This window comes from Narcine bancroftii, chromosome 4, assembly GCF_036971445.1.
Source record: "Narcine bancroftii isolate sNarBan1 chromosome 4, sNarBan1.hap1, whole genome shotgun sequence".
Classification (NCBI taxonomy): domain Eukaryota; kingdom Metazoa; phylum Chordata; class Chondrichthyes; order Torpediniformes; family Narcinidae; genus Narcine; species Narcine bancroftii.
The window spans coordinates 108172504-108194471 of record NC_091472.1 but is presented as its reverse complement, the minus strand read 5'-3'; the positions used below and the strand labels follow the sequence as shown (position 1 = coordinate 108194471).

The 21968-nt window shown below is 41.3% G+C and overlaps 1 protein-coding gene across 3 annotated transcripts; it reads left to right on the top strand.

Annotated features, from left to right (window-relative positions):
• The first annotated feature begins 361 nt into the window (after window positions 1–361).
• nkx2.2b (NK2 homeobox 2b) lies at window positions 362–1680 on the top strand. Of its 3 annotated transcripts, none has more exons than XM_069930416.1 (2): window positions 362–618; window positions 983–1680. In XM_069930416.1, the coding sequence occupies exons 1-2, from the start codon at window positions 362–364 to the stop codon at window positions 1596–1598; spliced, it is 873 nt and encodes a 290-aa protein (XP_069786517.1). In that variant the 3' UTR covers window positions 1599–1680. The 3 variants fall into 3 exon arrangements, with proteins under 3 accessions (XP_069786517.1, XP_069786519.1, XP_069786518.1); XM_069930418.1 differs by having other exon boundaries at window positions 362–620; window positions 1018–1680; XM_069930417.1 differs by having other exon boundaries at window positions 362–626; window positions 1018–1680.
• Window positions 1681–21968: the final 20288 nt, after the last annotated feature.

Sequence of the window (21968 nt, the reverse complement as noted above, 5' to 3'; positions counted from 1 at the left end):
ATGGTGACCAACCCTACAGGACCTGTTAAGTATTAGCAATGGTTCATTCGTTCGACATCACAGTCGACATCACAGTCGGCACTAAGTGAGACTCGAACAGTGCGAAGCTTTGATAATTTTGCCGGCTTTCCAGCATTATGTTTTTTTTTATGAGAACAGGGAGGTCACACGTTAAACAGTTACAATAAATGGTACGGTTCAACAGGAGCATAGACCGAGCAGCACTTATCCGACCCGCCTTTCCTCCGCGTTTCTGTGTGTGTCTCTGTATATGAGAGTGTCTCTTTTTCTCAACAGCAGATTGAACGGGGTGGGGGGGGAGCTGGTGTTGCAACTTTTTCTGCAAAGATTTGGCCAGAATATGTCGCTGACCAACACAAAGACCGGCTTTTCAGTAAAGGACATCTTAGACCTCCCTGATACCACCGATGAGTACGGCTCGGCGGCGGAGGCGACGGAGGAAGATGGAGAGGCTTCAGAAACAGCCAAAACTTCGGGGTTTGCCAGGCAAAGTCCGCTGGAAACTGTACAGAGGCTCCCTCTGAAGAACCCTTTCTACGATAGCGCCGATAATCCGTACACCCGGTGGTTGGCTACGACGGAAAGCATTCAGTATTCCTGTAAGTGTTGCATGTTTTACAATCTGGACTAAATAAGACTTCCGTATATCATTTCCAATTACCAAACTATATATCTATAATTTATGAAGTATGTATATCTATATGTATTTATATATACAGCAAAAAAGATGGTGTCTCTCAGTATCGTGTGTACATGACCGTGTGATTTTGCTTTACGTGGTGGACGTAGGAGAGGAATCATTATTCTCAAACTTCACATTAAGCAAGACCTAATATACAATTAGAGGTCAGAACATTGTGTGAAATGTTTGAGGATCAAATTAGCTCTTTAAATTCATTTTAAGCCCTGAACTATAACAATTTGGAGAAAGGCGTTCGATGATCGAAATGTAATCGTTTTATCTATTCGTTCCTGTTTATTCTCCTTTCTGTGCAGTACATGGGATTTCAACTAACAGTTCCCAACAGCAAAATTCTTCGAGTAAATCTTCGGAGCCTTCAGCCGACGAATCTCAGGATAACGCAACGGAGACCTCCAGTAACGGCAGCGAGTCGGGGAAGAAGAGAAAACGGAGGGTTCTGTTTTCCAAGGCTCAAACTTACGAACTGGAGAGGCGTTTCAGGCAACAGAGATACCTGTCGGCCCCCGAGAGGGAGCACCTCGCCAGTCTGATTAGACTCACTCCTACACAGGTCAAGATCTGGTTCCAGAACCACAGGTATAAGATGAAGCGAGCTAGGGCCGAGAAAGGTATGGACGTGAATCCTCTCCCCTCGCCGAGACGAGTGGCCGTGCCGGTTCTAGTGAGGGACGGCAAACCTTGTCACGCAAGTATGGTGACGAACGCTCTCAAAACCCAGGACTTGGCTGCGGCCACTTTCCAGACCAGCATCGCCTTCCCAGCCTATACCACACAGTCCCTTCAACACATGCAGTTTAACTCTCATTTCAGCTCCGCCAGTAATCCCCAGTATCACACACACCCGCTAGTGCAGAGTCCGCAATGGACATGGTGAACCGTTGTAGAAGGACTGCTTGTGAACTGGCAATTTCTATATTAAATAAGTATATAGTATATATGTATGTGTGTGCATGTGTGTGTGAATGTACATATATACATATATACCTGCACAAGATACATTTGGAAATGTGATTCAGCTAAATTTTTTTGTCGCCGTCTGTTTACAAACTATATATTGACTCTAAACCCGACCTTTCTGCGTGTTTAGAACAGCGAATCCATCTCTCTTGTGACTGTAAAGTATGTCTTTGTGTTGTAGGAATGATTTCTCTTCACTTACATTTGTTGTATAAAAAGGCAAGTGAGCTCAAAAAAACTTTTGAAATCATGCAGAAATTTTTATTTCACATTCCCATTTTTTTATATAAAACTTGAAATATTTATGGGCCTTTGTAATTGAAATGCGTGATGTTTAGTTGGGGTCCATTTTTGACGAGGGTATGGGTGGCTTGACTGGGTCAGGGAAAAGGCTGTCTTGGTCGTTACTGTTTGCAGAATTAGCCGGCGTTTGTTGAATGCAAACATTTTCCGATGTAATTATAGACCAAGTCAAGGGCCGGAAGAGGGTAATGGTGTGCATAATGACAAAAAAAAGCGCCTTCGTGAGAGATTTTCCGAGTTATTTTATATTAAGAATTTTAATAAAATGTTGTGTCTCAAATGGCATTGTTTCCCTTGATCGTGTTAACTGGTGTTTAAAGGGCGCTTTGTGACATTTCCCCAGATTATTACTGGGCAGTCGCTGAAGCCGTGTTTCCCAATGCTAAAAACTGTAACAATTGCGCAGCCTAAACTAAATTCATTTCAAAAAAAAGTTATTTTTTTCCCCCAAAATAGTCTCTGACTGCAAATTAAGTTAAAACTGTTCCTTTAAAAAAAAATCTATGAGCAAAACGAAGTGAGGGAAGAGCGATGGATGGAAGGAGGGGAGGTAGAGAGAGAGATTTAAAAAGTGGGAATAACTATTTTGAAATGAGTATTTCGGATGGCTGGATGGAGGGTGACTTGATGCCTTACTTCTTCTCAAAGATTGTGCAGACTAAATCATTGCTGAAGTAAATGCATAAAGTTGACTCAAAGTTGGAGTGCTTCTTCAACTGAGGGGCTTTTGATGAATACAATCTCAATGAGTTGACTTTTACGTTGAGGATTTTAGACGGTATATTTCTAAAATATCTGTGTTTCATGGCAGGTAAATAGACAAATGACTTCTAAAGCCTCTCGCTTATTTGTTTTATTAGCGAGGTCAACGCAAGCAGGCTTGTTCTAAAATAAAAGAGAGCTCATTTACAACCCGGTTTCACGGTCACTCGATTATTCTGATGCGCGGCGAGGATTTTAATTTCCAACCTTGGAGTATTTTTGAAATAGTACCGTCAAATCAGAAATGGGCATAGTCGTTGTAACATCTCGCCTGCTTTCATTCTTGTGAAACGCAACCCCGTACCATTCCAGTTTTAACAAGGAGTAAACGAATATGAATAATTTGCAGGGTACACACATTATCGATCCTATTGTATTAAAAGTCCGTGGACTGTGTGGAATTCAGCAAACCTTGGGTAAATAAGAAAAGTGAAAAAGTTGCAACAATTTACTGAAAGTTTGCGAAAGGTTTTAGGGAGACACCTTGGGGACGTAGCGGATCAAAGCACGCAAAACAAACTCGCCAGTCCCAAATGAATTTTCTGCAAACCTATTGGTGATTGTCAGATTTAATTTACTATCTAAAATAAACATAATTATCTGGTGGTGGGGTGGGGGTGGGTTGCGGATGCGTTGTTTTCGGCATATTTATTTTAATCGCTGACTTTCATGTTCCCATTCTGGTAGAGAATTTAAAATAAGATTGGGCTCGCGATTGCAAATAGACAAACTAACCAAGCACCACTCTGCAACCTTCTGCTGAATGAGAGCATTCCCTAAAATTTCTCCTTGGCTTCAATGATAAATTGGAACATGGAAATGCTCATTTCAATTTAAAAAAAACGTTTCTTCTAGGCAATCATTTACCGAATATGATTCAACAGGATAATATTGACAGTCCTCGCGACTTAAAGTCTCAGAATGGACACTGTTGAAGAGTTGGCCCTTTTTCTGAAACAAACTTGGATTAAAAGGGATTAAATGTAGGGAAATGTTAAGTGCGTTTAGTGTGGCCTGCTATTGTCTGAGTAAACAATGTAATTACTCGCACTTTCGAAACTCTTAAGCAGGATAGCGAATAGTTTGGGAACTCATCAAGTCAATAAAGCTCCTCGGACCCTGTGTGGCCCTCAAGTCTCTCGTCTTCATATTTCACACACTGACACTCCGGGTTTGTGCAGTCTATCTTTGCACAATATACAGTAGGAAGACAAAACAGCACAAAGGATGCGAGCTGGTAGTTGAGGATGTTAGAGGCGTGCATATTAACAAGACAGAAATTGGGTTTCGGTGCTATTCAACTACCATCACAAACCAGTGCATCCCGAGATTGAGGGAGAGGTATGGAGGCGTTTTGTTGTGCCTGTCAGTTGGTATCATTGTGGCTCTTGTTGTACATGCTGTACTCCATATGTGCAGCTGGGCCGAGGGAGGGGTGAAAGGAAACCTTACAAAACCCAAATTGTGTCCAGCTTTCAAAACCAGCATTGTTGTCTCTGAAAGGACGACAAATTAAAAATTCGTGCTATATCTATTCTGGGACTCCACTTTCACAGATAACAGCGATCTCCTTTTTCTATATATCGACCAGAGTGTGTCACATTAATTCAAGAGGAGAGAGCTGTCCAAACATGTTTCACTGTTTCTATCTGGAAGTAACGCCAAAACCCTCCTTTATACTTTGCAAACAGTTTTAAACCAACTTTTCCCTGTTCTAAACTGGGGCGATTTTAATCAGATTAAAAAGTACCCTCGTTTTTAAAATAAAAATAAGTCAAATTGAGCGAGTTTTGTCCGCTTCCTATTGGTGAAACCATGTTTGAATTTCTATCTCTGAAACACACAACGACTATAAACGCAACGACAAGGCGGGAGATTAATTCCAGAGTTTAAAGAGGATAAAGCAAATATAAGTTATCTCGAAACAGAACGGTATTGCCAATTGTAAAGACGAACTTTGTCTTGAGAACGCTTTTTGTTCCCACATATGCTTAGAATACTGATGGAAGGATGTGTGAGCACGTTTGCAAATGTTGTAGTTTGACTTTTGAAAACAAAGTTTTCCATAATTTCTGTACCTAATTGGCAACCATGAATAAAAACGAAGGCGCCATTAGAATAAGGTTAATATTGGAAGATTTTTTTTATTTCATTGGAAAACAATTTCACATTTCCACCAAGTATTAAATAGAAGCTACGCTTCAAGTATTTGTAAACATTTTTTGTAAACTATTGCACGTGTAATTTTTTTTGTACAGATATGTGCTTTTTCGATGTTAATGTACTCGATATAGTATCGCAATGCTCCGATCGCATTGAACTGAATAGCACTGTGATGGAGTCAATCTTTTGCTACGTGGGTTTTACTGTTGGTCTGCATCAAGGAAAGTCAAAGCTAAAAGTGAATATTTCCATACAACTGCGAAGACAGCGACACCAAAAAAAAAGTGTATTAAAGAAACAACCAAATGGTTAATATTATAAACTGGTATGAATTGTTGCAAGAAATGGTTCTTAAAATGGCACTTAACAATTGGAGGGAAAGGAAATGCGAGTATCCCAGAAAGGCAGAGTGCAACTGGGCTTTTCCAAAAATGTTTCGCGTTCATATTTTTCCAGACTTCTATCGTCTGTGTGATTTCAAGAGAACTCCGGCCACAAATGATCAAAGGTTCGTTAAACAAGAGAACAAATCTAAAGACATGTGACTTTGCCTTCATTTTCCAGGCTCGCTGCCCAAAAGCATGTCGGTAACATTTTCAAGAATTTGTTATCGAAGAACAAGAAAACTTGCGGAACAGCTTATCGTGTTAGGGTTATTGAGATAAATCGTTGCATAATTGTTTTAAGTATCGAAGACAATCAAATGAATGAATGCATCTGATTCATTTAACACAGGCAATCCCTGAAAGTTTGAGGAGAAATCTGGTCCATTGAGGGTTGAGGAGTGATCGGGATTGAGTTATCAAAGCTTCCACAGGAGTAGCCATGTTCGATTTTAAACAATAGGATGACACTCGAAGTGAATAACTTAGCGATTTGCAGCGCCAGTGCTAAGGTAACCCTGATGTGGGTATGAATCAATTCGTTCTTTGTTTTCAATAGCATTTTGTGTATTTAGAACGTGAAGTAGTGTACACAGCTCTAATATCTAACAAAGATCGCTTTAAGTGTTTGGAAGCAATCTTCTTTTATTACCTGTCATAAGCTCCCAATTAGGATCTGCTTTCGTTTCTGCTTTGCCGATGCTATTAATCAGTATGTTAACCCGTATCATTGTTGTGCATTGAAGAGCCATTTAAACTTGTTCTAACATTCAATATTGCGATGTAACCACCAGAGGCCGCCGCCACCTTCATTTATGGCCATAATTGGGATTGCAACTAAAAACGTTCCATTCTGAGGGCGGTTAATGTTAATTTCAAAATAATGTGCTTATTTTAATGCTGCAAAGCAGCCTCTGCGGGCCAGATGCACATAAGTCATGTCATGTTTACCCTGTAACTCACGAATGACATTTTTCGTCCCTAACATGAAAGCCAGACCTTTCGGCTCAACTCGTCCATGCCAAGCAATGAGGACCCTTTTAAATTAACCCCATCGACCTGCACTTGGTCCATCAACCCCAATGCCTCAACCGTATTAACCTGCTTCAACGCTCACCCCATTCGTTTTTACCATTTACCAATTGTGTTCATGAGAGTGTTTTTTTTTTCTGCACAAGTATTAAGATCCTACGAAGAAGAGCTTAACAGGAGAAGAGGAAAAGGATTTGAGGTTCTAATCAGAGAAAATAAATTCAAAAGAATTCACACACAAATATTTCCAATTTTTTTGTTCATTGGAGTGCGTGAAATGTTCTACATTTTTAAGTAGACCGGAACTGATTATGCACATGTCTGGCAAAACACAATCCCGTTTACTCAGCTGTTGAATGAAGCCACTCCACTGCTGCTGTCTAATTATACACAATTAGACAGATTAATCTACAAAGCGCGACTCTTATCGGTTACTTGGGCCTTAATCTCTTCATGTGTACTTTACTGGATACTGTACCCCACCACCATTCATTCAAATTTCAGTTCAGCAAAAACAGATCAATGCTTTCAAGAATAGATGGACGGGCACAATTCCACTCGATCAAACTTGGGGTTTTAAGCATTTCTTGAAATACGAAAGTTAATCATGTGGTCTCTTGTTCCAAAGACAGGGAACGTGTCGTTTTGCAGGTAAAGCTTTCAGAAGTGGCGACCTCGCTCCTCTGCGCAAAGTAGCAAAACTGGCCTCATTTCAGTTTCTGCGCTCCAGGCGCTTATTATTGCTCAATCTTTAATGGAATGCTTTTCATCCTATTTGGAAATGGAATTTACAAGACGACCGTTGAACTTTCCTGAAGCTGTATTCGTGTTCTCATGGAAAAAAGGTGATGTTAGCCTCAGTTCTCCTTCACTCCGGTGTTCCAATTTCGCCGCCGGGTGACGCCCTTGGATTGCTTTTCGGAGAGAGCACATTGGTTGGTGAAACAAAACCTTGAATGAGGTTGGAATTAACTAAGACATGGCATTAAAACCCATGAAATTCCTGCCTCTCGACACTCTCGAGTCTGTGTGAATTGCTGCTTTTCACGAGATCGCTGCGTGGCAGCATTTATAAAGAGTGCAAGTGAAAAGCGACCTGGCTTAAATACGCTAATGACTAAAACAATTCGACACACGCCTCTATTTCTAATTTTCATTATGGCCATGAATAGTTTCAGCTGCTTTAATGAAACCCGCGAAACCATTTGCAGATTAGTAGAGATTAATTATAGTTTCAGTCAAATAGTTGGACTGCATATGCCAACTGCACCGATTAAATATGTAAAACTGCACTAGCGAGACACAGATTTACAAATGATGGGATTGAAGAGTTGGGTGGGGGGGTTGAAGGCAGTAGTTGTTCCTTCCAACCATAGGTGGCGCTCGCATTCCGCCCACAATGTCGTTTTCTGCTTGACATAATCTTACCATTTTCCATCAGTTTGGTTCAGAGAGCCACCTGTGGAAGGGGCCTCCTGAAATTTGGGGCTGAATGCAAAATCCCTCACTAATTAATCCTCTGAATCTGAAATCAGCTTTACTTTGCCATTTTGTTCTAACAGCATTTTATCTCTGCTGCAACATCCTTTTTCAGAAAACACGCAGGATTCACGCGAGCATTATGTTATAACAATTTATATTATTATACGGTTGGAAAACAACAGCAATCACTCCTTGAATACAGATGACTGGGCTCAACCGATGAAATTGACCTTACAAACCAGTTGGATCGCTTTGGAACCCTTGCTTCTCATGAACCGAACCCTTTTGTTCCAACCTTTGCCATTTTATTTTATGCTCTTGATACAAGGATTTGAAGCCTGAGAGAAAAAAAAGCTTTGTTTGCTTGCCTCATGCAAGGTAAACGAGATCCTTACTGCATTCAATCTGCTGATGAGGTCACTTGCTTTTGAAGGAAGAAAGCAGTTCTTCAGAACTGGTTGGGCCGAGTTGGCCCAGTTGACATTCCCTTCAACAAGGTAAAGCCATGGCTCTCCATGACCCCAGTTACAACTCAATGCCTCAAGTCTCTTGATTCACCCTGTTTTTTTTTGTATGTTCATTTTGGGAATGAGAGATCTAGTGCTATAGCGGCACAGTTCCATGATTATGGTAAGGTGGGTGGACAGGATTGGGAAGAAAGTGTTTGGCATATTTCCCTTCATTAGGTGGGTATTGAGTAGAAAGTTGGGAGCACATGATACAGCTGCACAAAACATTGTTGAGAGCACACTTGGAATAATGTTTCATCTAGCTATAGATTAGATTCACCAGAATGTTGCTAGGAGTGGGCAGCTTGATTATGATGGGTCTTCATTCCCTGGTATGCAGGAGGCTGACAAGTGATCTTATAGAGGTTTATACAATCACATTGAATAAAGTGAATGTTCATAGTCTTTTTCCCAGGGTAGATTATTCAAGAGCTATAAGGCATAGGTTTGAGAGGGGCCAAAATTTAAGAGGGACCTGTGAGGTGACTTTTCACTCAGAGAGTGGTCTGTATCTGGAAAAAACTGCCAGAGGGAAATGTAGAAATGGGCACTATTCTCACATTCAAAAAACATTTGAACAGATACAGTAGGCCTTTTCACACCACGGGCGAGAGGTGGCCCTGGTTGGACCTGTGTGAAATTTCCGGGAAGACAGGACCTCCTGGGCCTTTCACAACGTGGTCCAAATTCCCTGAAATTTGCCCTCCCCAGCAATTTAGAGGGGATCTTCCCCCAGCGATGACAGGAAGCCCTACCAGAAATTGGAAGAATGTGTGTGTGTGTATCTATTTATATGTGTCCATGTATATATTATACACCCACATACTTACACACATGTATACATACAAATAGAACAATTTGTTAAGACTGAGAGAAGGGTACACAGCTATTTAAATAGCACTTAAATCCCAGAGGAAAATAGCAGAATGAATCAATTTATTAGGCAAATTGAGGTTGACAAGCTTAAATGCTGAAAAGATGACATAGTGACAAGCACCCAAGCTCTGATGTCATGACACTTCCCCTGCTTGACCATTTGTTGATTCAGACCACAGGGAGAGGGGTGGCCTGGGAAAATTACCTGGGTCCGCAGCCCAGGTCCGCAGCAGATCCGGGTAATATTCCTGGGCCAAGATTTTCACACTATCTGTTCACGGGAGGGTTCCCAGGAAAATTTCCTGGTAATCTCCATTTTACAAGGTGGTGTGAAAAGGCCAACTGCCTCCATAATGTTTAGGACAAAGTCACTTTTTCCTTTATTTGCCCCTGTGCTCCACAGTTTTAAATTTGTAATCAAACAATTCATATGTGATTATCGTGCACATCCAGATTTCAATCAAGATTATTTGTGTACATTTTGGTTTAACGTGTAGGAATTACAGCACTTTTTATTCATAGTCCCCTCATTTCAGGGCCACCATAGCAGTGACATGTATATTGAAGTATGTTTATTACTGTAGTACTGTAGTATATTAAAGTAGTCATGTTTAGTACTTTGTTGCAAATCTCTTGCATCAATGACTGCTTGAAGTTTGTGATTCATGGACGTCACAGGTGCTGAGTATCTTCTCTGGTGATGTTCTGCCTGGCCACTACAGAAGCCATCTACAGCTCCTGCTTGTTTCGGGAGCTTGTCTCCTTTAAGGTTTCTCTTCAGCATATGGAAGGCATGCTCAATTGGATTTAGATCAGATGACTGACTTGGCCATTCAAGAATTTTCCAGTTTATAGCTTTGAAAAACTCTTTTGTTGCTTTAGCAGTATTTTTGGGATCATTGTCTTGAGCAGACACCTCAAAATTAATTTTGCGACTGCAATCAGCAGTTACATTATCAATGAAGATAAGTGCACAAGTACCTTTTGCAGCTAATCATGCCCAGGCCATACACCCCCATCACCATGTTTCACAGATGAGGTGGTATGCTTTGGATCTTGAGCAGTTCCTTTACACCTCCACACATCACTCTTGCCATCACTCTGATAGAGTTAATCTTTGTCTCATCTGTCCAGAAGACTTTATCTAGAATTCTGCAGGTCTGGCCATTCTGTTTCTGAGGTTAATTAGTGATTTGCATTTTGCAGTGTAGCCTCTTTATTTCTGTTCATGAAGTCTTCTGCAGACAGTAGTAAATGACATATCCACACCAGCCTCCTGAAGAGTGCTTCTGATCTGTCATACAGGCATTTGAGGATTTCTCTTCATTATGATGAGAATTCATTTGTTATCACAAGGAGCCTCGATTATAACTCAATGAATCAAATTACATATTCAATATCACTGAGTTAATATCCCTGTGACACACCCAATAGCATTAAACATTCCCCCAAAATGAACAGGAACCATAGAAACTTTGAACACAACAGCACAGAAACAGGCCCTTCAATCCTTCCAGTCTTGCCAAGTTATTTTTATGCCTCATCCCACTGACCTGCATCTAGACCATGTCCCTCCATACCCCTCCCATCCATGTAATTGTCCAAATTTTCTGAAATGTCAACACCGAGCCTGAATCCACTTCATTCCACACTCTCACCACTCTCTTTGTGAACAAGTTCCCCTTTAAACTTTTCCCCTTTCACCCTTAACCTATGTACTCTAATCTCACCTAACCTCAGTAGAAAAAGCCTGCTTGCATATACTGTATTGATACCCATCATAATTTTGTGTACCTCTGTCAAATTTCTCCTCATTCATCTGTGCGCCAGGGAATAAACTCCTAAACTGTTTAGCCTTTCCTGTAACTCAGTGCTTCAAATCCTTGCAACATCTTTGTAAATCTCCTCTGCACACTTTAATTTTTTTAAAATATTTTATTTTTAACTTTCAAAAACTCAAACAAATCAAACAAACAACAAAATCTCTTTCAACAATTGCGTATAACATACAGAGTCTATTTTTCCCCTATCCCTCTCCCCTCCAATCCATATCCTACTTTTTCAATTTTATTGATATCCTTCCTTTAGGTGACTAAAATTGCACATGATACTCCAAGTTCATCCTCACAAATGTCTTATACAAATTCACCATAACACCCCAACTTCTATATTGAGTGCTCTAATTTATGGGGGCCAATATATCAAAAGCTCTCTTTATAACCCTATCTATCTGTAATGCCACTTTCAGGGAATTTTGTATCTGCAGTGCCAGATCCCTCTGTTCTACTCCACTCCTCACTGCCTTGCCTTTTAGATTATATGTCCTACTTTGGTTTATCCTTCCAAAATGCAAAACTTCACACTTGTCCACATGAAACTCCATCTGGCATTTTGCAGCCCAGTTTTCCAGCAGGTCCAGATCCCTCTGCAAGCTTTGAAAGCATTCCTTGCTGTCCAGTGCACCTCCAATCTTTGTGTCATCTGCAAACTTGCTAATCCAATGTACCACATCATCACTAGATCTAGTTGATAAAGCAACAGTGGATCCAGCACCATTGTTGGAAATATTGAAAAGGAATTGTTCAAGCTAGGTCACACTAAATAAATCACCAATAAATAAGCACAAAGGCTGGGAAATTTACAGTAATCAGGCAGCACAGCGGGAGAACAACTTCACACCCACAACCAAGAAGAAGAAGCCTTGGAGAGGACCCTGCAGGGTGGTAGATCATGGCAATGGACTAAGCTACAAGTTTGGCAGCCGAAGGTCTCACTCCAGGCTGCGGGCTGTGGGAGATTAGCTTCTTGGAACCAAGTATTAGGGCCAATGAAGAGCAATAGCCCCTGAAAGCTCATGGTGCTGATGGCTTCCTAATTCAGGGATTCAGAGACTTGGATGTCTGGAGGTCTAATTCATTGCTAGACCAGAAAGCAGCATCAGAGGAGGTGGCAGGATCAATGAATGCTCAATGTCTCTGAAAGGACTTTCTTTCTTGCCAGTGGCTTTTATTAAAAGCACCTCTTTATGTGTATTTATACAGTCATACAGCATAGAAACAGGCTATTTGCCCCAACCTGCTCGTACCAATCAAAATGCCCCACCTACACTAGTCACACTGCCTGCATTTCCCCCATATCCCTCTCAATCCATCCTATCCATGTATCCGTCCTAATGATGCGACCAGACAGGACATTCCCAATTGTGCTCCTGCAAAATGTTGTCAAGGTGAGGGCCAGTAGCCTTGCCTTTCTCGACTTCTTGTTAAGTGTAGGCACTACTGAACTTTACTGATGAATGAGTGGGTGTTGAGGGTCCAGGATAGTCATTCATTATATACAACCCAAGGAATTTTGTGCTCTCCACAATGGAGATATTGATGTGAGGTCTAGAGTGGTCAACGTTTTTCCTCCTGAAGTCCACAATCATCTTCTTTGTCTTGTCCACATTGAGAGTCGGGTTGTTCTCACACCATTTTATGAGCCTTTCAAACTCCTCTTTGTCATGCGACTCATTGTTGCTGATGAGGCCAACTGTTGTAGTATCATCCACAAATTTGACGATTCCGTTAGAAAAAAATCTGGCAGTCAGCAGCGTGAACATTAGGGGACTGAACACAAAGCCCAGAGAGTGATGAGACTCAAGATTTTGTAGCCAACCCAGATTAACTGTGGACTTTCTGTCAAGAAGTTCAGAGTCAAGTTGCAAAGAGGAGTGTTGTATACCAGTGAGGACAGTTTACTTACCAGCCTCTGAGATATGATTGCGTTGAATGCCGAGCTGAAGACTATAAATAACAGCCTGGCATATGAGACATTATTCTCTAGGTGGTCAGGTTGGAGTGGAGGGTCAAGGGTACAGCATTATCTGTGGACTGGTTTGGATGGTAGACAAGCTGGAACAAGTCCATAGTCACTGGAAGATGTGATTTAATGCATTCTGTCACCAGTTTCTGAAAGCATTTAATGATTGTCGAGGTCAGTACTACTGGGCAGTAGTTATTTAGTTTATTTACCTTCACTTTCCTGAGCATCAGGATGATGGTGGCTGCCTTGAATCCTATGGGAACTGCAAGCTATTGCAGTGAGATATTGAAGATATCTTAGGACTTGTGTCAACTGGGCCTCGCAGTCCTTCAGCACCTGACCAAGTTTGTTTTCACATGAACTTGCCATTGAAGGCTTGAAGAGTTCCAGCCAAAAATGTTGACTGTTCTTTCTTTCGCACTGATGCTGCTCGACCATTGAGTACCTCCAACACATTGCTGTTTGGCTCCAGAATCTAGCATCTGCAGTCTTTCATGTGCCTGAAGATTTATTTGGCTGGTTCTGTAGGGAGGGGAGATCTCATTAAAATTCTTTAAGGGATTGACAGGCTGGTTATGGTGGGGTGGGGGGAAAGTTTACCTCTTTGACCCAAGAGTTGAGAAACAAGGTTCAGAACTCGTGAGAAAATTTAGGACTGAGCCTTGGACAAGTCTCTTCACTCAGAGGTGGGGGTAGGATGGCTTTGGAATTTCAATTCTTGAGTTTGTTCACAACTAAAATTGATACATTTCTGAACCTTGAGGGAATCAAGGGATTTGGGAATAGAACAGAAGGTAGAGGATCAGTCATTAATGAAAAACAGAACAGGCTTCAAGAGGTGGTTGTTCCTGCACCTATTTCATTACATTCTTAGCATTATTAATCACTGATTCGTGCACCAAAAAACAATAGCACCAAAATTACATTAAATAATCACAAGGTCTGGGTCAAAGGTTAACACACCTATTACCAATAAATGTAGCCAGGCTTTGTAACTTTTTATTCACCCACAGTTATCTATTTCATACAATAACTTTAATTATAACTTAAAGCACCAAGGAAAATGCTTCCAAGAAATGAAGTACACAGAAAAGCAAAATATCACAGATTTTTGATATCTAAAATAAATTTCTGTCACAATCAACAAGTCAGCACCTTTCAACACCAATAAATATAAAAAAATATTTGACAAAATCCAAACCGCAGTAATAGTGATAAATGCCGACAAAATTAAAGTCAGTAATAACCAATGAATACCCAAATCATCCCAAAAAATCTCAGCACTGATAAGTACCCATTACAGCCAAAGGAAATTTCCTTCCAATAAAATTGGTAAACATCAAAAATATATTCACAAGCAGACCTCCCAGTCAGGAAATTCTTTACATGCTCTTGCTCCTCTTACCTAATATACTGCATTCAGTGCACTTATTGTGACCCCCTTTCTGTGCGTGAGACTAAATACAGATCAACTGAACACCTGTGTTCCCTCTGTGGGTCAAGGCTTCAACTCCCAGTAGCCAACCTTTTCAATTCCTTCACCATTCCCCATAGAGACATGCCTGTCCTCAGCCTCATCCATTGACAAATTGAGGCCAGACATAAAAGTAGACCACATTCCTCCTGGATAGCCATAAACTCAATGGCATAATCACAGATTTTTCTAATTTTAGGTAATCCCCTTCCTCATCTGTTTCCATTGTTCCCATCTCTTCTTTACCTCCTTCTGTTTTAATTTTTCTTTCAAACTCCAATTCTCCCAAAAGTCTCTCTCCCTGACTCTAGCTCTTCCATCCTCTGTCCAATACCCTATTACCTCATACCCTCCCTAGCTTCTTTCCCCCTTCATATAAACAATACCATCTCTTCCTACTTCAATCTCAATAAAGGCCCCGGCCCGAAAAGTTGATGGACTATTTCTACCACAGTCGCTGCTTGACCCATTGAGTCCCTCTAGCAGCTCATCGTTTGATCCATGTACAGGTAGTCCGCATCATACAACCTATGTGACTTACAACCATCCGTACATACACCAAAATAAATATAATAACGTCTGCGCGTGCATACTTTTGTGACCATTTCTCAGTTGCCATTCGGTACGCTCACTAAAGAAGACCATCTCCACAATTTTAAAAGACAAAGAACAAAATAGGGGAAGCAGTGAAAGGTTCAGCAAGCATGAAGACCACAATAGTATCAAAGTAACGACTTCTACATACTATACTAGCATACTTCCAACTTGCATCCATTTTCTGATATGACCAGTCGGTCAGAATGGGGACTACCTGTACACACATTTGGGATATAAATTGCCCACATAAATACCTATAATCAATGATAAATAATCACATGCATCAAAAAAATATCAACAAGTCACAAATGTTATCTATAAATGCCATGCTGTCTGGTAAAATGCCTCCCCAGTTCAACGTCAAATATCCAGAGCGTCCAGAAAAATCCCAGATCAATAAATATATCCACAGAATGTAAGAAAACTGCTTCCCCATGACACATTTATGCTCCAATGTGTTTGCCAAAGTTATACTAATAATCATTAACAAATACATGGAGAGCCTGTCAATAATAATTCCCCGTTGCTTGTAATCCTAATTGTATTTTCTCTATTTATTATGCTCTACACTATGGAGGTAGATTTTTTTTTGTGTAACTAACCTCGCTGTTATTTTGGGGGTCTTCCAGTGCACAAACTGATGGTAGTTCCCTGCTTTACAATGTTTTTTGTAGTTCAATAGTAACCAATTGGGAGCAAAGTGCATTGAACAGGAAAGATGCTTTGCATCTGATATTTTTATTTTATTCTGTGAATAAGTGAACTAATTCTGCAATATACCCTGAGTATGTTTGTGTCCTTGAGCAAGCAGTAAGAAAAATAAATCTCTCAACTCCAACTATTTGCATTGGTCTCCGTAGTGGCATGCATTCTCTGTGCATAGAAAAGCAAAACAAGGAATCTCAAAATGATTCTTTTTACTTTCAATTTAATAAGGAGCGTGTCATTTCTCTGTTACCAGCACATTGGAAAATATTATGCAAATAAAGCTGTTAATTTATAATTAATAATTAATCCTTGAAATTTAATCAACTTGATGTAACTCCTGAATTTGTATTCTCTCATGTACAGACTCCCTTGCGAATGAGATAAATCCCAACATCCTATTCAGGTTAATGAAATTGAACAGTGATGTATTATTATTGTTCACAAGAGCAAGAGTTGGATATTCATCATAAGTATTGCCATAATCAAAGATACCACAAGGCTTTGCGAAAGTAACAATGAGGTTTATCATAGAAGTAAGTGCCATATTATGAAGGAGTCCTTACTATGGAGAAATTCATAAAAACGAGAACATTACAGCATAGTACAGGCCCTCCGACCCACAATGTGGTGCCGACTTGTTCCACAACAATCTAATCTTTCTCTGAGCATCTCCATTCTTTCTGCTTCCCCCCCACCTTATTTTTACTGCAACCTATTCTCTCTAATAAACCCATCAACACTTCCCTGACAATTAGGATGATACTTACATTAGGCAATTAGCCTACCACAGTCTTTCAGATTTTAATTTTCAATTAAAATTTTACCTTAATTTTAGTCACAGAAAGGTAACAGACACTTCTGGCCCACGAGTCTGTGCCCCCGCAAATACATCAATTAACCTTTTAACTGCATACACCTTTAGAACGTGGGAGGAAACTAAAGCACTAGGAGGAAACGCACACGGACACAGGCAGATTTGAACCTGGGTTTACTGATGCTGTAATAATGTGAAACATGGAAAATTATCCAATAGGTCGGACAGGAAGCTGGTCAGGACAAAAGTCAGTTTCCATAGAGGATCACCTAATGATCGCCAAATGATCTATTGACCAGATTGAGACTGAAGTGAGGGGTGGGAGGTACTATCAATTAGACCTAACAGGCCAGAAGTCGAGATTAATAGGCTTTAATCACTATAAACTTACAGTCATAGCTTACATGCTGTTGGCCCGGTTCCAAGGCAGTACTGAGAGAGGGGATTGGGTGATACTGCCTTTATTAGGGATCCTGGAGAGGGAGTAGTTACAGTATTGGGGGCAGGCCAACAGTACAATGATTTTAATACAGTATTCCACCATTTCACCCCTTCTTTTGAAACAAAGTCTGGCGGGGTGAAGTGTCCAAGTCGATTCAGAGTCTATTTACAGGTTCAGCCTGTCTGGTGGTTTCATCTGTTGAGTTGACTGTCACAGTGCCGGCTGTAGTGTTGCTGTAAGCTCCTAGGCAGTGCACTATGTGACAGGCTGTGAATTGTATGGCTTAACAGAATCAGCTGGTGCTGGTGCAGTGGTTGGGGGGGGGTTGGGTTTGGGATGGTGCAACTGGTGCTGATGGTGGAGTCAGATCCTCAGCCTCGTCTCTGCTAGTCGTGGGAGGGGGGAGAGATGCCGGTCGACCAACCATGACCAACCAAGTGCCTCAGTTGTGGGGGCTCCTGCATAACCCAGGTCCCGGACAGAAACAGAGTCTATCCGCCCATCCTGGTACTGCACGTAGGCATACTGGGGGCTTACATGGAGGAGGTGAATCTTCTCAACTAGGAGGCCTTCTTTGTCGGTTCTGGTGTGTTTCTGGAGTAGCACAGGTCCTGGCATGCACTCTGCACAGACCGGGCATCTCCCTGAGATCCTCAACCAAATATGGGAGGATACGGATTCTCACAGTCTCTAATCATCTGGAAGACTCAGTGGTCGACCTGTGAAACAGTAAGTTTCTCTTATCAACCTCATCCCGGATGTCCTGTCACCTCATAAAGGCATTCAGGCAGTACATTAACCCAATTTTAAGGAGGCCTCTGGATCCTTGGGGTCAGTGTCCAGCTTCTCCACTCAAATAGCCTTGTCCACAGCATGTAGGTATAGTGATAAAATTGTAGGACTATCGATTAGACCTGACAGACCAGAAGTCATGATTAATAGGCTTTAATTACTATAAACGCAGTCATAGTTTACATGCTGTTGGCCCGATTCCAAAACAGTACTGAGGGAGGGATTGGGTGATACCACCTTTATTAGGGATCCTGGAGGGGGGTGGAGTTACAGTATGGGGGGGACAGGCCAACCAGTACAATGCCTGTAATACACACATCAGACAGGAAGCAGGTCAAAATTCATCACCTCCTGTCAATCAATGTCAGACCCACCTACAGGTAAGCCAACCTTCCAATTGGTCCTTCTCCTCACCTAGTCACATGGGTCTGCCTAGGCCAGCCCACTAGCAGGTTGCAAGGCTAAAACTCTGCACATGGGCCAGCTCACTCTCCATCCCTAAGCTCCACTCCAGGTTGTGAGCTACAGGCAAAACTGGAGGACTAGTTGGAAGGTGTGTGCCAGTAGTGGGGGCTATTTGTGACTTGCACCCAGGAGAGATTATTGTGTCTCACCCATTGTAACTTATAGAGAAATACCGTATAACCTTGTTAATTGGTGTGGCATGCCTGCTTTATCTGGGGAGGGGTGGGAGGTACTGTCTGTTTCAACCCTCAAAATAACATTGGTTTAGTTTAGTTAACTTGTATCAGAGTTTGGATGTGGGTATCTCCTAATGTGTATTGTGTCGTGTGTAAACAAAGTTCACCATTTATAACCAATACTGTCACTTTTTGACCTTTCGAACTTGTTTTCCCTCTACCTAGCATTGCACTAACCAGGATGTGAGAGGAATTGAGAGCACTCAGAGGAAACTCCTGCAGCCACAGGAGGAATGGTATTATGGAGAAGATGGGATCACCCTCTCTACTGTGCAGATGCTTAAGATAAAATAGAAGTGTTCAGGATCAGAATACATCTGTTACATAGACATATCCACTGATAGCTGTAGGTTACCAGAGCATAAAGATTTAAGATAAGATTGGAGAATAAAGGAAAAATGTCCTTCTGCAACAAGTTGTTATATCTAGTGTATGAAAGAAGAGTGAATGCACATATGGTTGCAATTTCTACATCAAACAAGGTACGATTTGAAAAAAAGAAAAGCTATGGTTAAAAAGCAGGTAAATGGGTGGAAGGATAAAGCTCCTATAAAGAGCTGATAGAGTCATGATGGGCTGTGTAGACCCCTTCCATATTATTGGATTCTTTGTAACTGGCACATGAAGTTCAACCAGGGCAGGTTATACTCAGTGAAAGGTGGGACCCCGGGAAGTGTTTCAGAAAATAGAGATCTTGCAGTACAAGTACATAATTCCCTGAAAGTGATGACACTGGTAGAGAAGGTGGTGAAGAAGGTGTTTGGCATGCTTGAATGATCATCTTGTACCTACCCAAAGACTCCGGGATCAATGTGCACGTCCCCATTGACAGTCGGATCTCCTTGCACCTCCCCCAGTGACTCTGGAAAGTCCATGCACTTCCCTTAGTGAACATGGGTATGAAAGTTTTAGAAAGATAAGGACCAAATGCAGGCAAATGGGTCAAGCTCAAGAAGAAAGGCTGAGTGGTTGAGTTAAACAACATGTTTCCATGCTGATTAACTCTCTGACTGGATGAAAAAGGGAAATCAAAGACCCTGAGGGTCACACAATTCACCACTTACAAAGGTCAGAACAAGTGATTGTGTTTTAACTTGTCCTTTGCCAGAAATGAAGCTGACTGTGAAATTGTGGCAAGTTGAGAGATGCAATTCCAGATACTACAGCCCGTGGTAACACTGGCTTGATGATTTGAAGCAGCTTCAGGACTGGTTATTATTCCCTTACACTACTAGGGCTGTAGTATTTGGAATTGCATTCTCAACTTGCCATAATTTCACAGTCAGCTTCATTTCTGGCAAAGGACAAGTTAAAACACAATCACTTGTTCTGACCTTTGTAAGTGGTGAATTGTGTGATCCTCGGGGTCTTTGATTTCATCCATTCATAGAGTTAATCAGCATGGAAATGGGTTGTTCAGCCCAACCACTCAACCTGTCTTCCTGAGCTAGTTAAATAATTTGTTTATTTACCTGAACACTGGATAATTTTAATGCAGAACAACCCAATGTCATTTTCGAGAAATCGCCAAATGATCTATTGACCAGATTGAGACTGAAGTGGCAAGGCATTAACAAGGGTGGGATTGTTGACCCAAGTCGATGGACCTCAGTGGACACAGCCAATGAGACTGATTGACTGAAGACTACTGAAACAGGAGCTTCTATCACAGATCACCTGCCCATGGGCCCGACAGCTGGTGCTAGTGTAGCCTCAGCGGTGGGGACCCTGATTCTCAGAACTTATTATGGACTAGTCCAACATAAGAGCTGTCCCACCAGAGGCAATCAGCTGAGCTCACAGAACAGCTTGTGCAGTTGTTGAGGCCAGCCACAGGCTTACAGATATCATGAGGACACAATAAGCAGGAGCAGGAGTCAGCTATATGGGTCGTTGATCCTGCTCCGCCTCAGTAGGATCATGGTTGATCTGGCTATGGACTCAGCTCCACCTATCTGTTCCCCTACTGTGCAAAAATCTATCTACTTGTGTCTTAATTGTACCTTATGAGCTGCTCCCCATAACTCTTAATTTTCCTATACTTCAAAAATCTATGTCTTAAGTACATTTAAGGAGACAAATTTAATGACAAACTAAACTAAATACTTGCACATCATACATGCCTCTCTGTTCGTTGGATGTATATTCCAGAAATCAAAGGTGTCGTGAGGTTTCTGCAAAAAATCTAAATATTTTCAACTTGTATTTAAAACTTTAGTAAGCTCATGCATGCACTAAGAAGAAATTAAAGTACTGAAACAAACTTAAATAAATGATGCTTTGAAATCTACTTGCCATACTCACACTCATTGGAATGGGAATTGATGTGGTTGCTCCAGGCTTATCCCAGCACAGACACAGCAGGCAGGTTTTAAAGATGAAGGGAAATATGTGGAAAGTCTCACTGTCCCATCAGATTCTAATCAGCCAATGGCCATTTAACGCAGACAATCTTGCCTGCTTTTGGAGTGAAAGAAAACTAGATGTTTGGGTTGTGGAGTTAAAATAGCAGATGTTATTGGTTGAGAACTGCATCAGCAAAGTCATGCAGACTGTATTATGTACTGTAGGGTCATTCACCACTCCCCAAAAAATGAAGCAGACTATGGCAATGAATGGCAAAGTTGAAACAACATTCTGGTTTGGGATGTTAAGTGGAAAGTACTATTTGCGACACATAAATGCCAAGCACGAAACATCTTTAATGGAAGAGTCCAAGCCAACTTCCTTTAACATTTTCTCTGTTGAATCCTCTAGTGTCAGCATCCTGGAGAGCATCACACACCAGATTTCACTTGGGTATCATATTCAGCACAGACATCATGGGCTGGAGGGTCTGTTCCTGGACTGGACTGCTCTGTGTCAGGCAATGACCATTTCCAACAAGCAAGAACCCAACCATTTATCCTCCACTTTAAATTGTGTTAATCTGGTGGAGTCTTCACACACTGTGAGTCACCATTCACCAACAGCACAACTGGAACAACCATCTAAACAACATTTTTGAGAATAAGTCAGAGGCTGCTGGATATACGCCAACCTTGCACCTTCCCTCAGCCTTGATTTTGCATCAGGTCTCCTTCCTGAGAATAACTCACCAGCCAGGAAAAGAAAAGCTTTCCTGTTCAATTAAAATTACTCATCATTTTGCAAGATGAATGACCACGGCTAACTGGACTACTTACAAAACAACATCTACCCCATTTTATTGCATGACACAATAACGTTGAACTTGAACTTGGACGTTTTGTATGCTTTCCAGGGCCTTCACATTGTCGCGAAGTGTGAGGTGCACAATGAACCAAATGGTCCAGTTGAGGCTGAACCAGTGATTTTTAAAAATTATTTCTCACAAGATTTCAATTGACATTACACTCTTCTATGTTTGTGAGTAGATCAGAGCATAAGACATAGCAACAGAAATAGTCTGTCAAGTCTGCCCCAG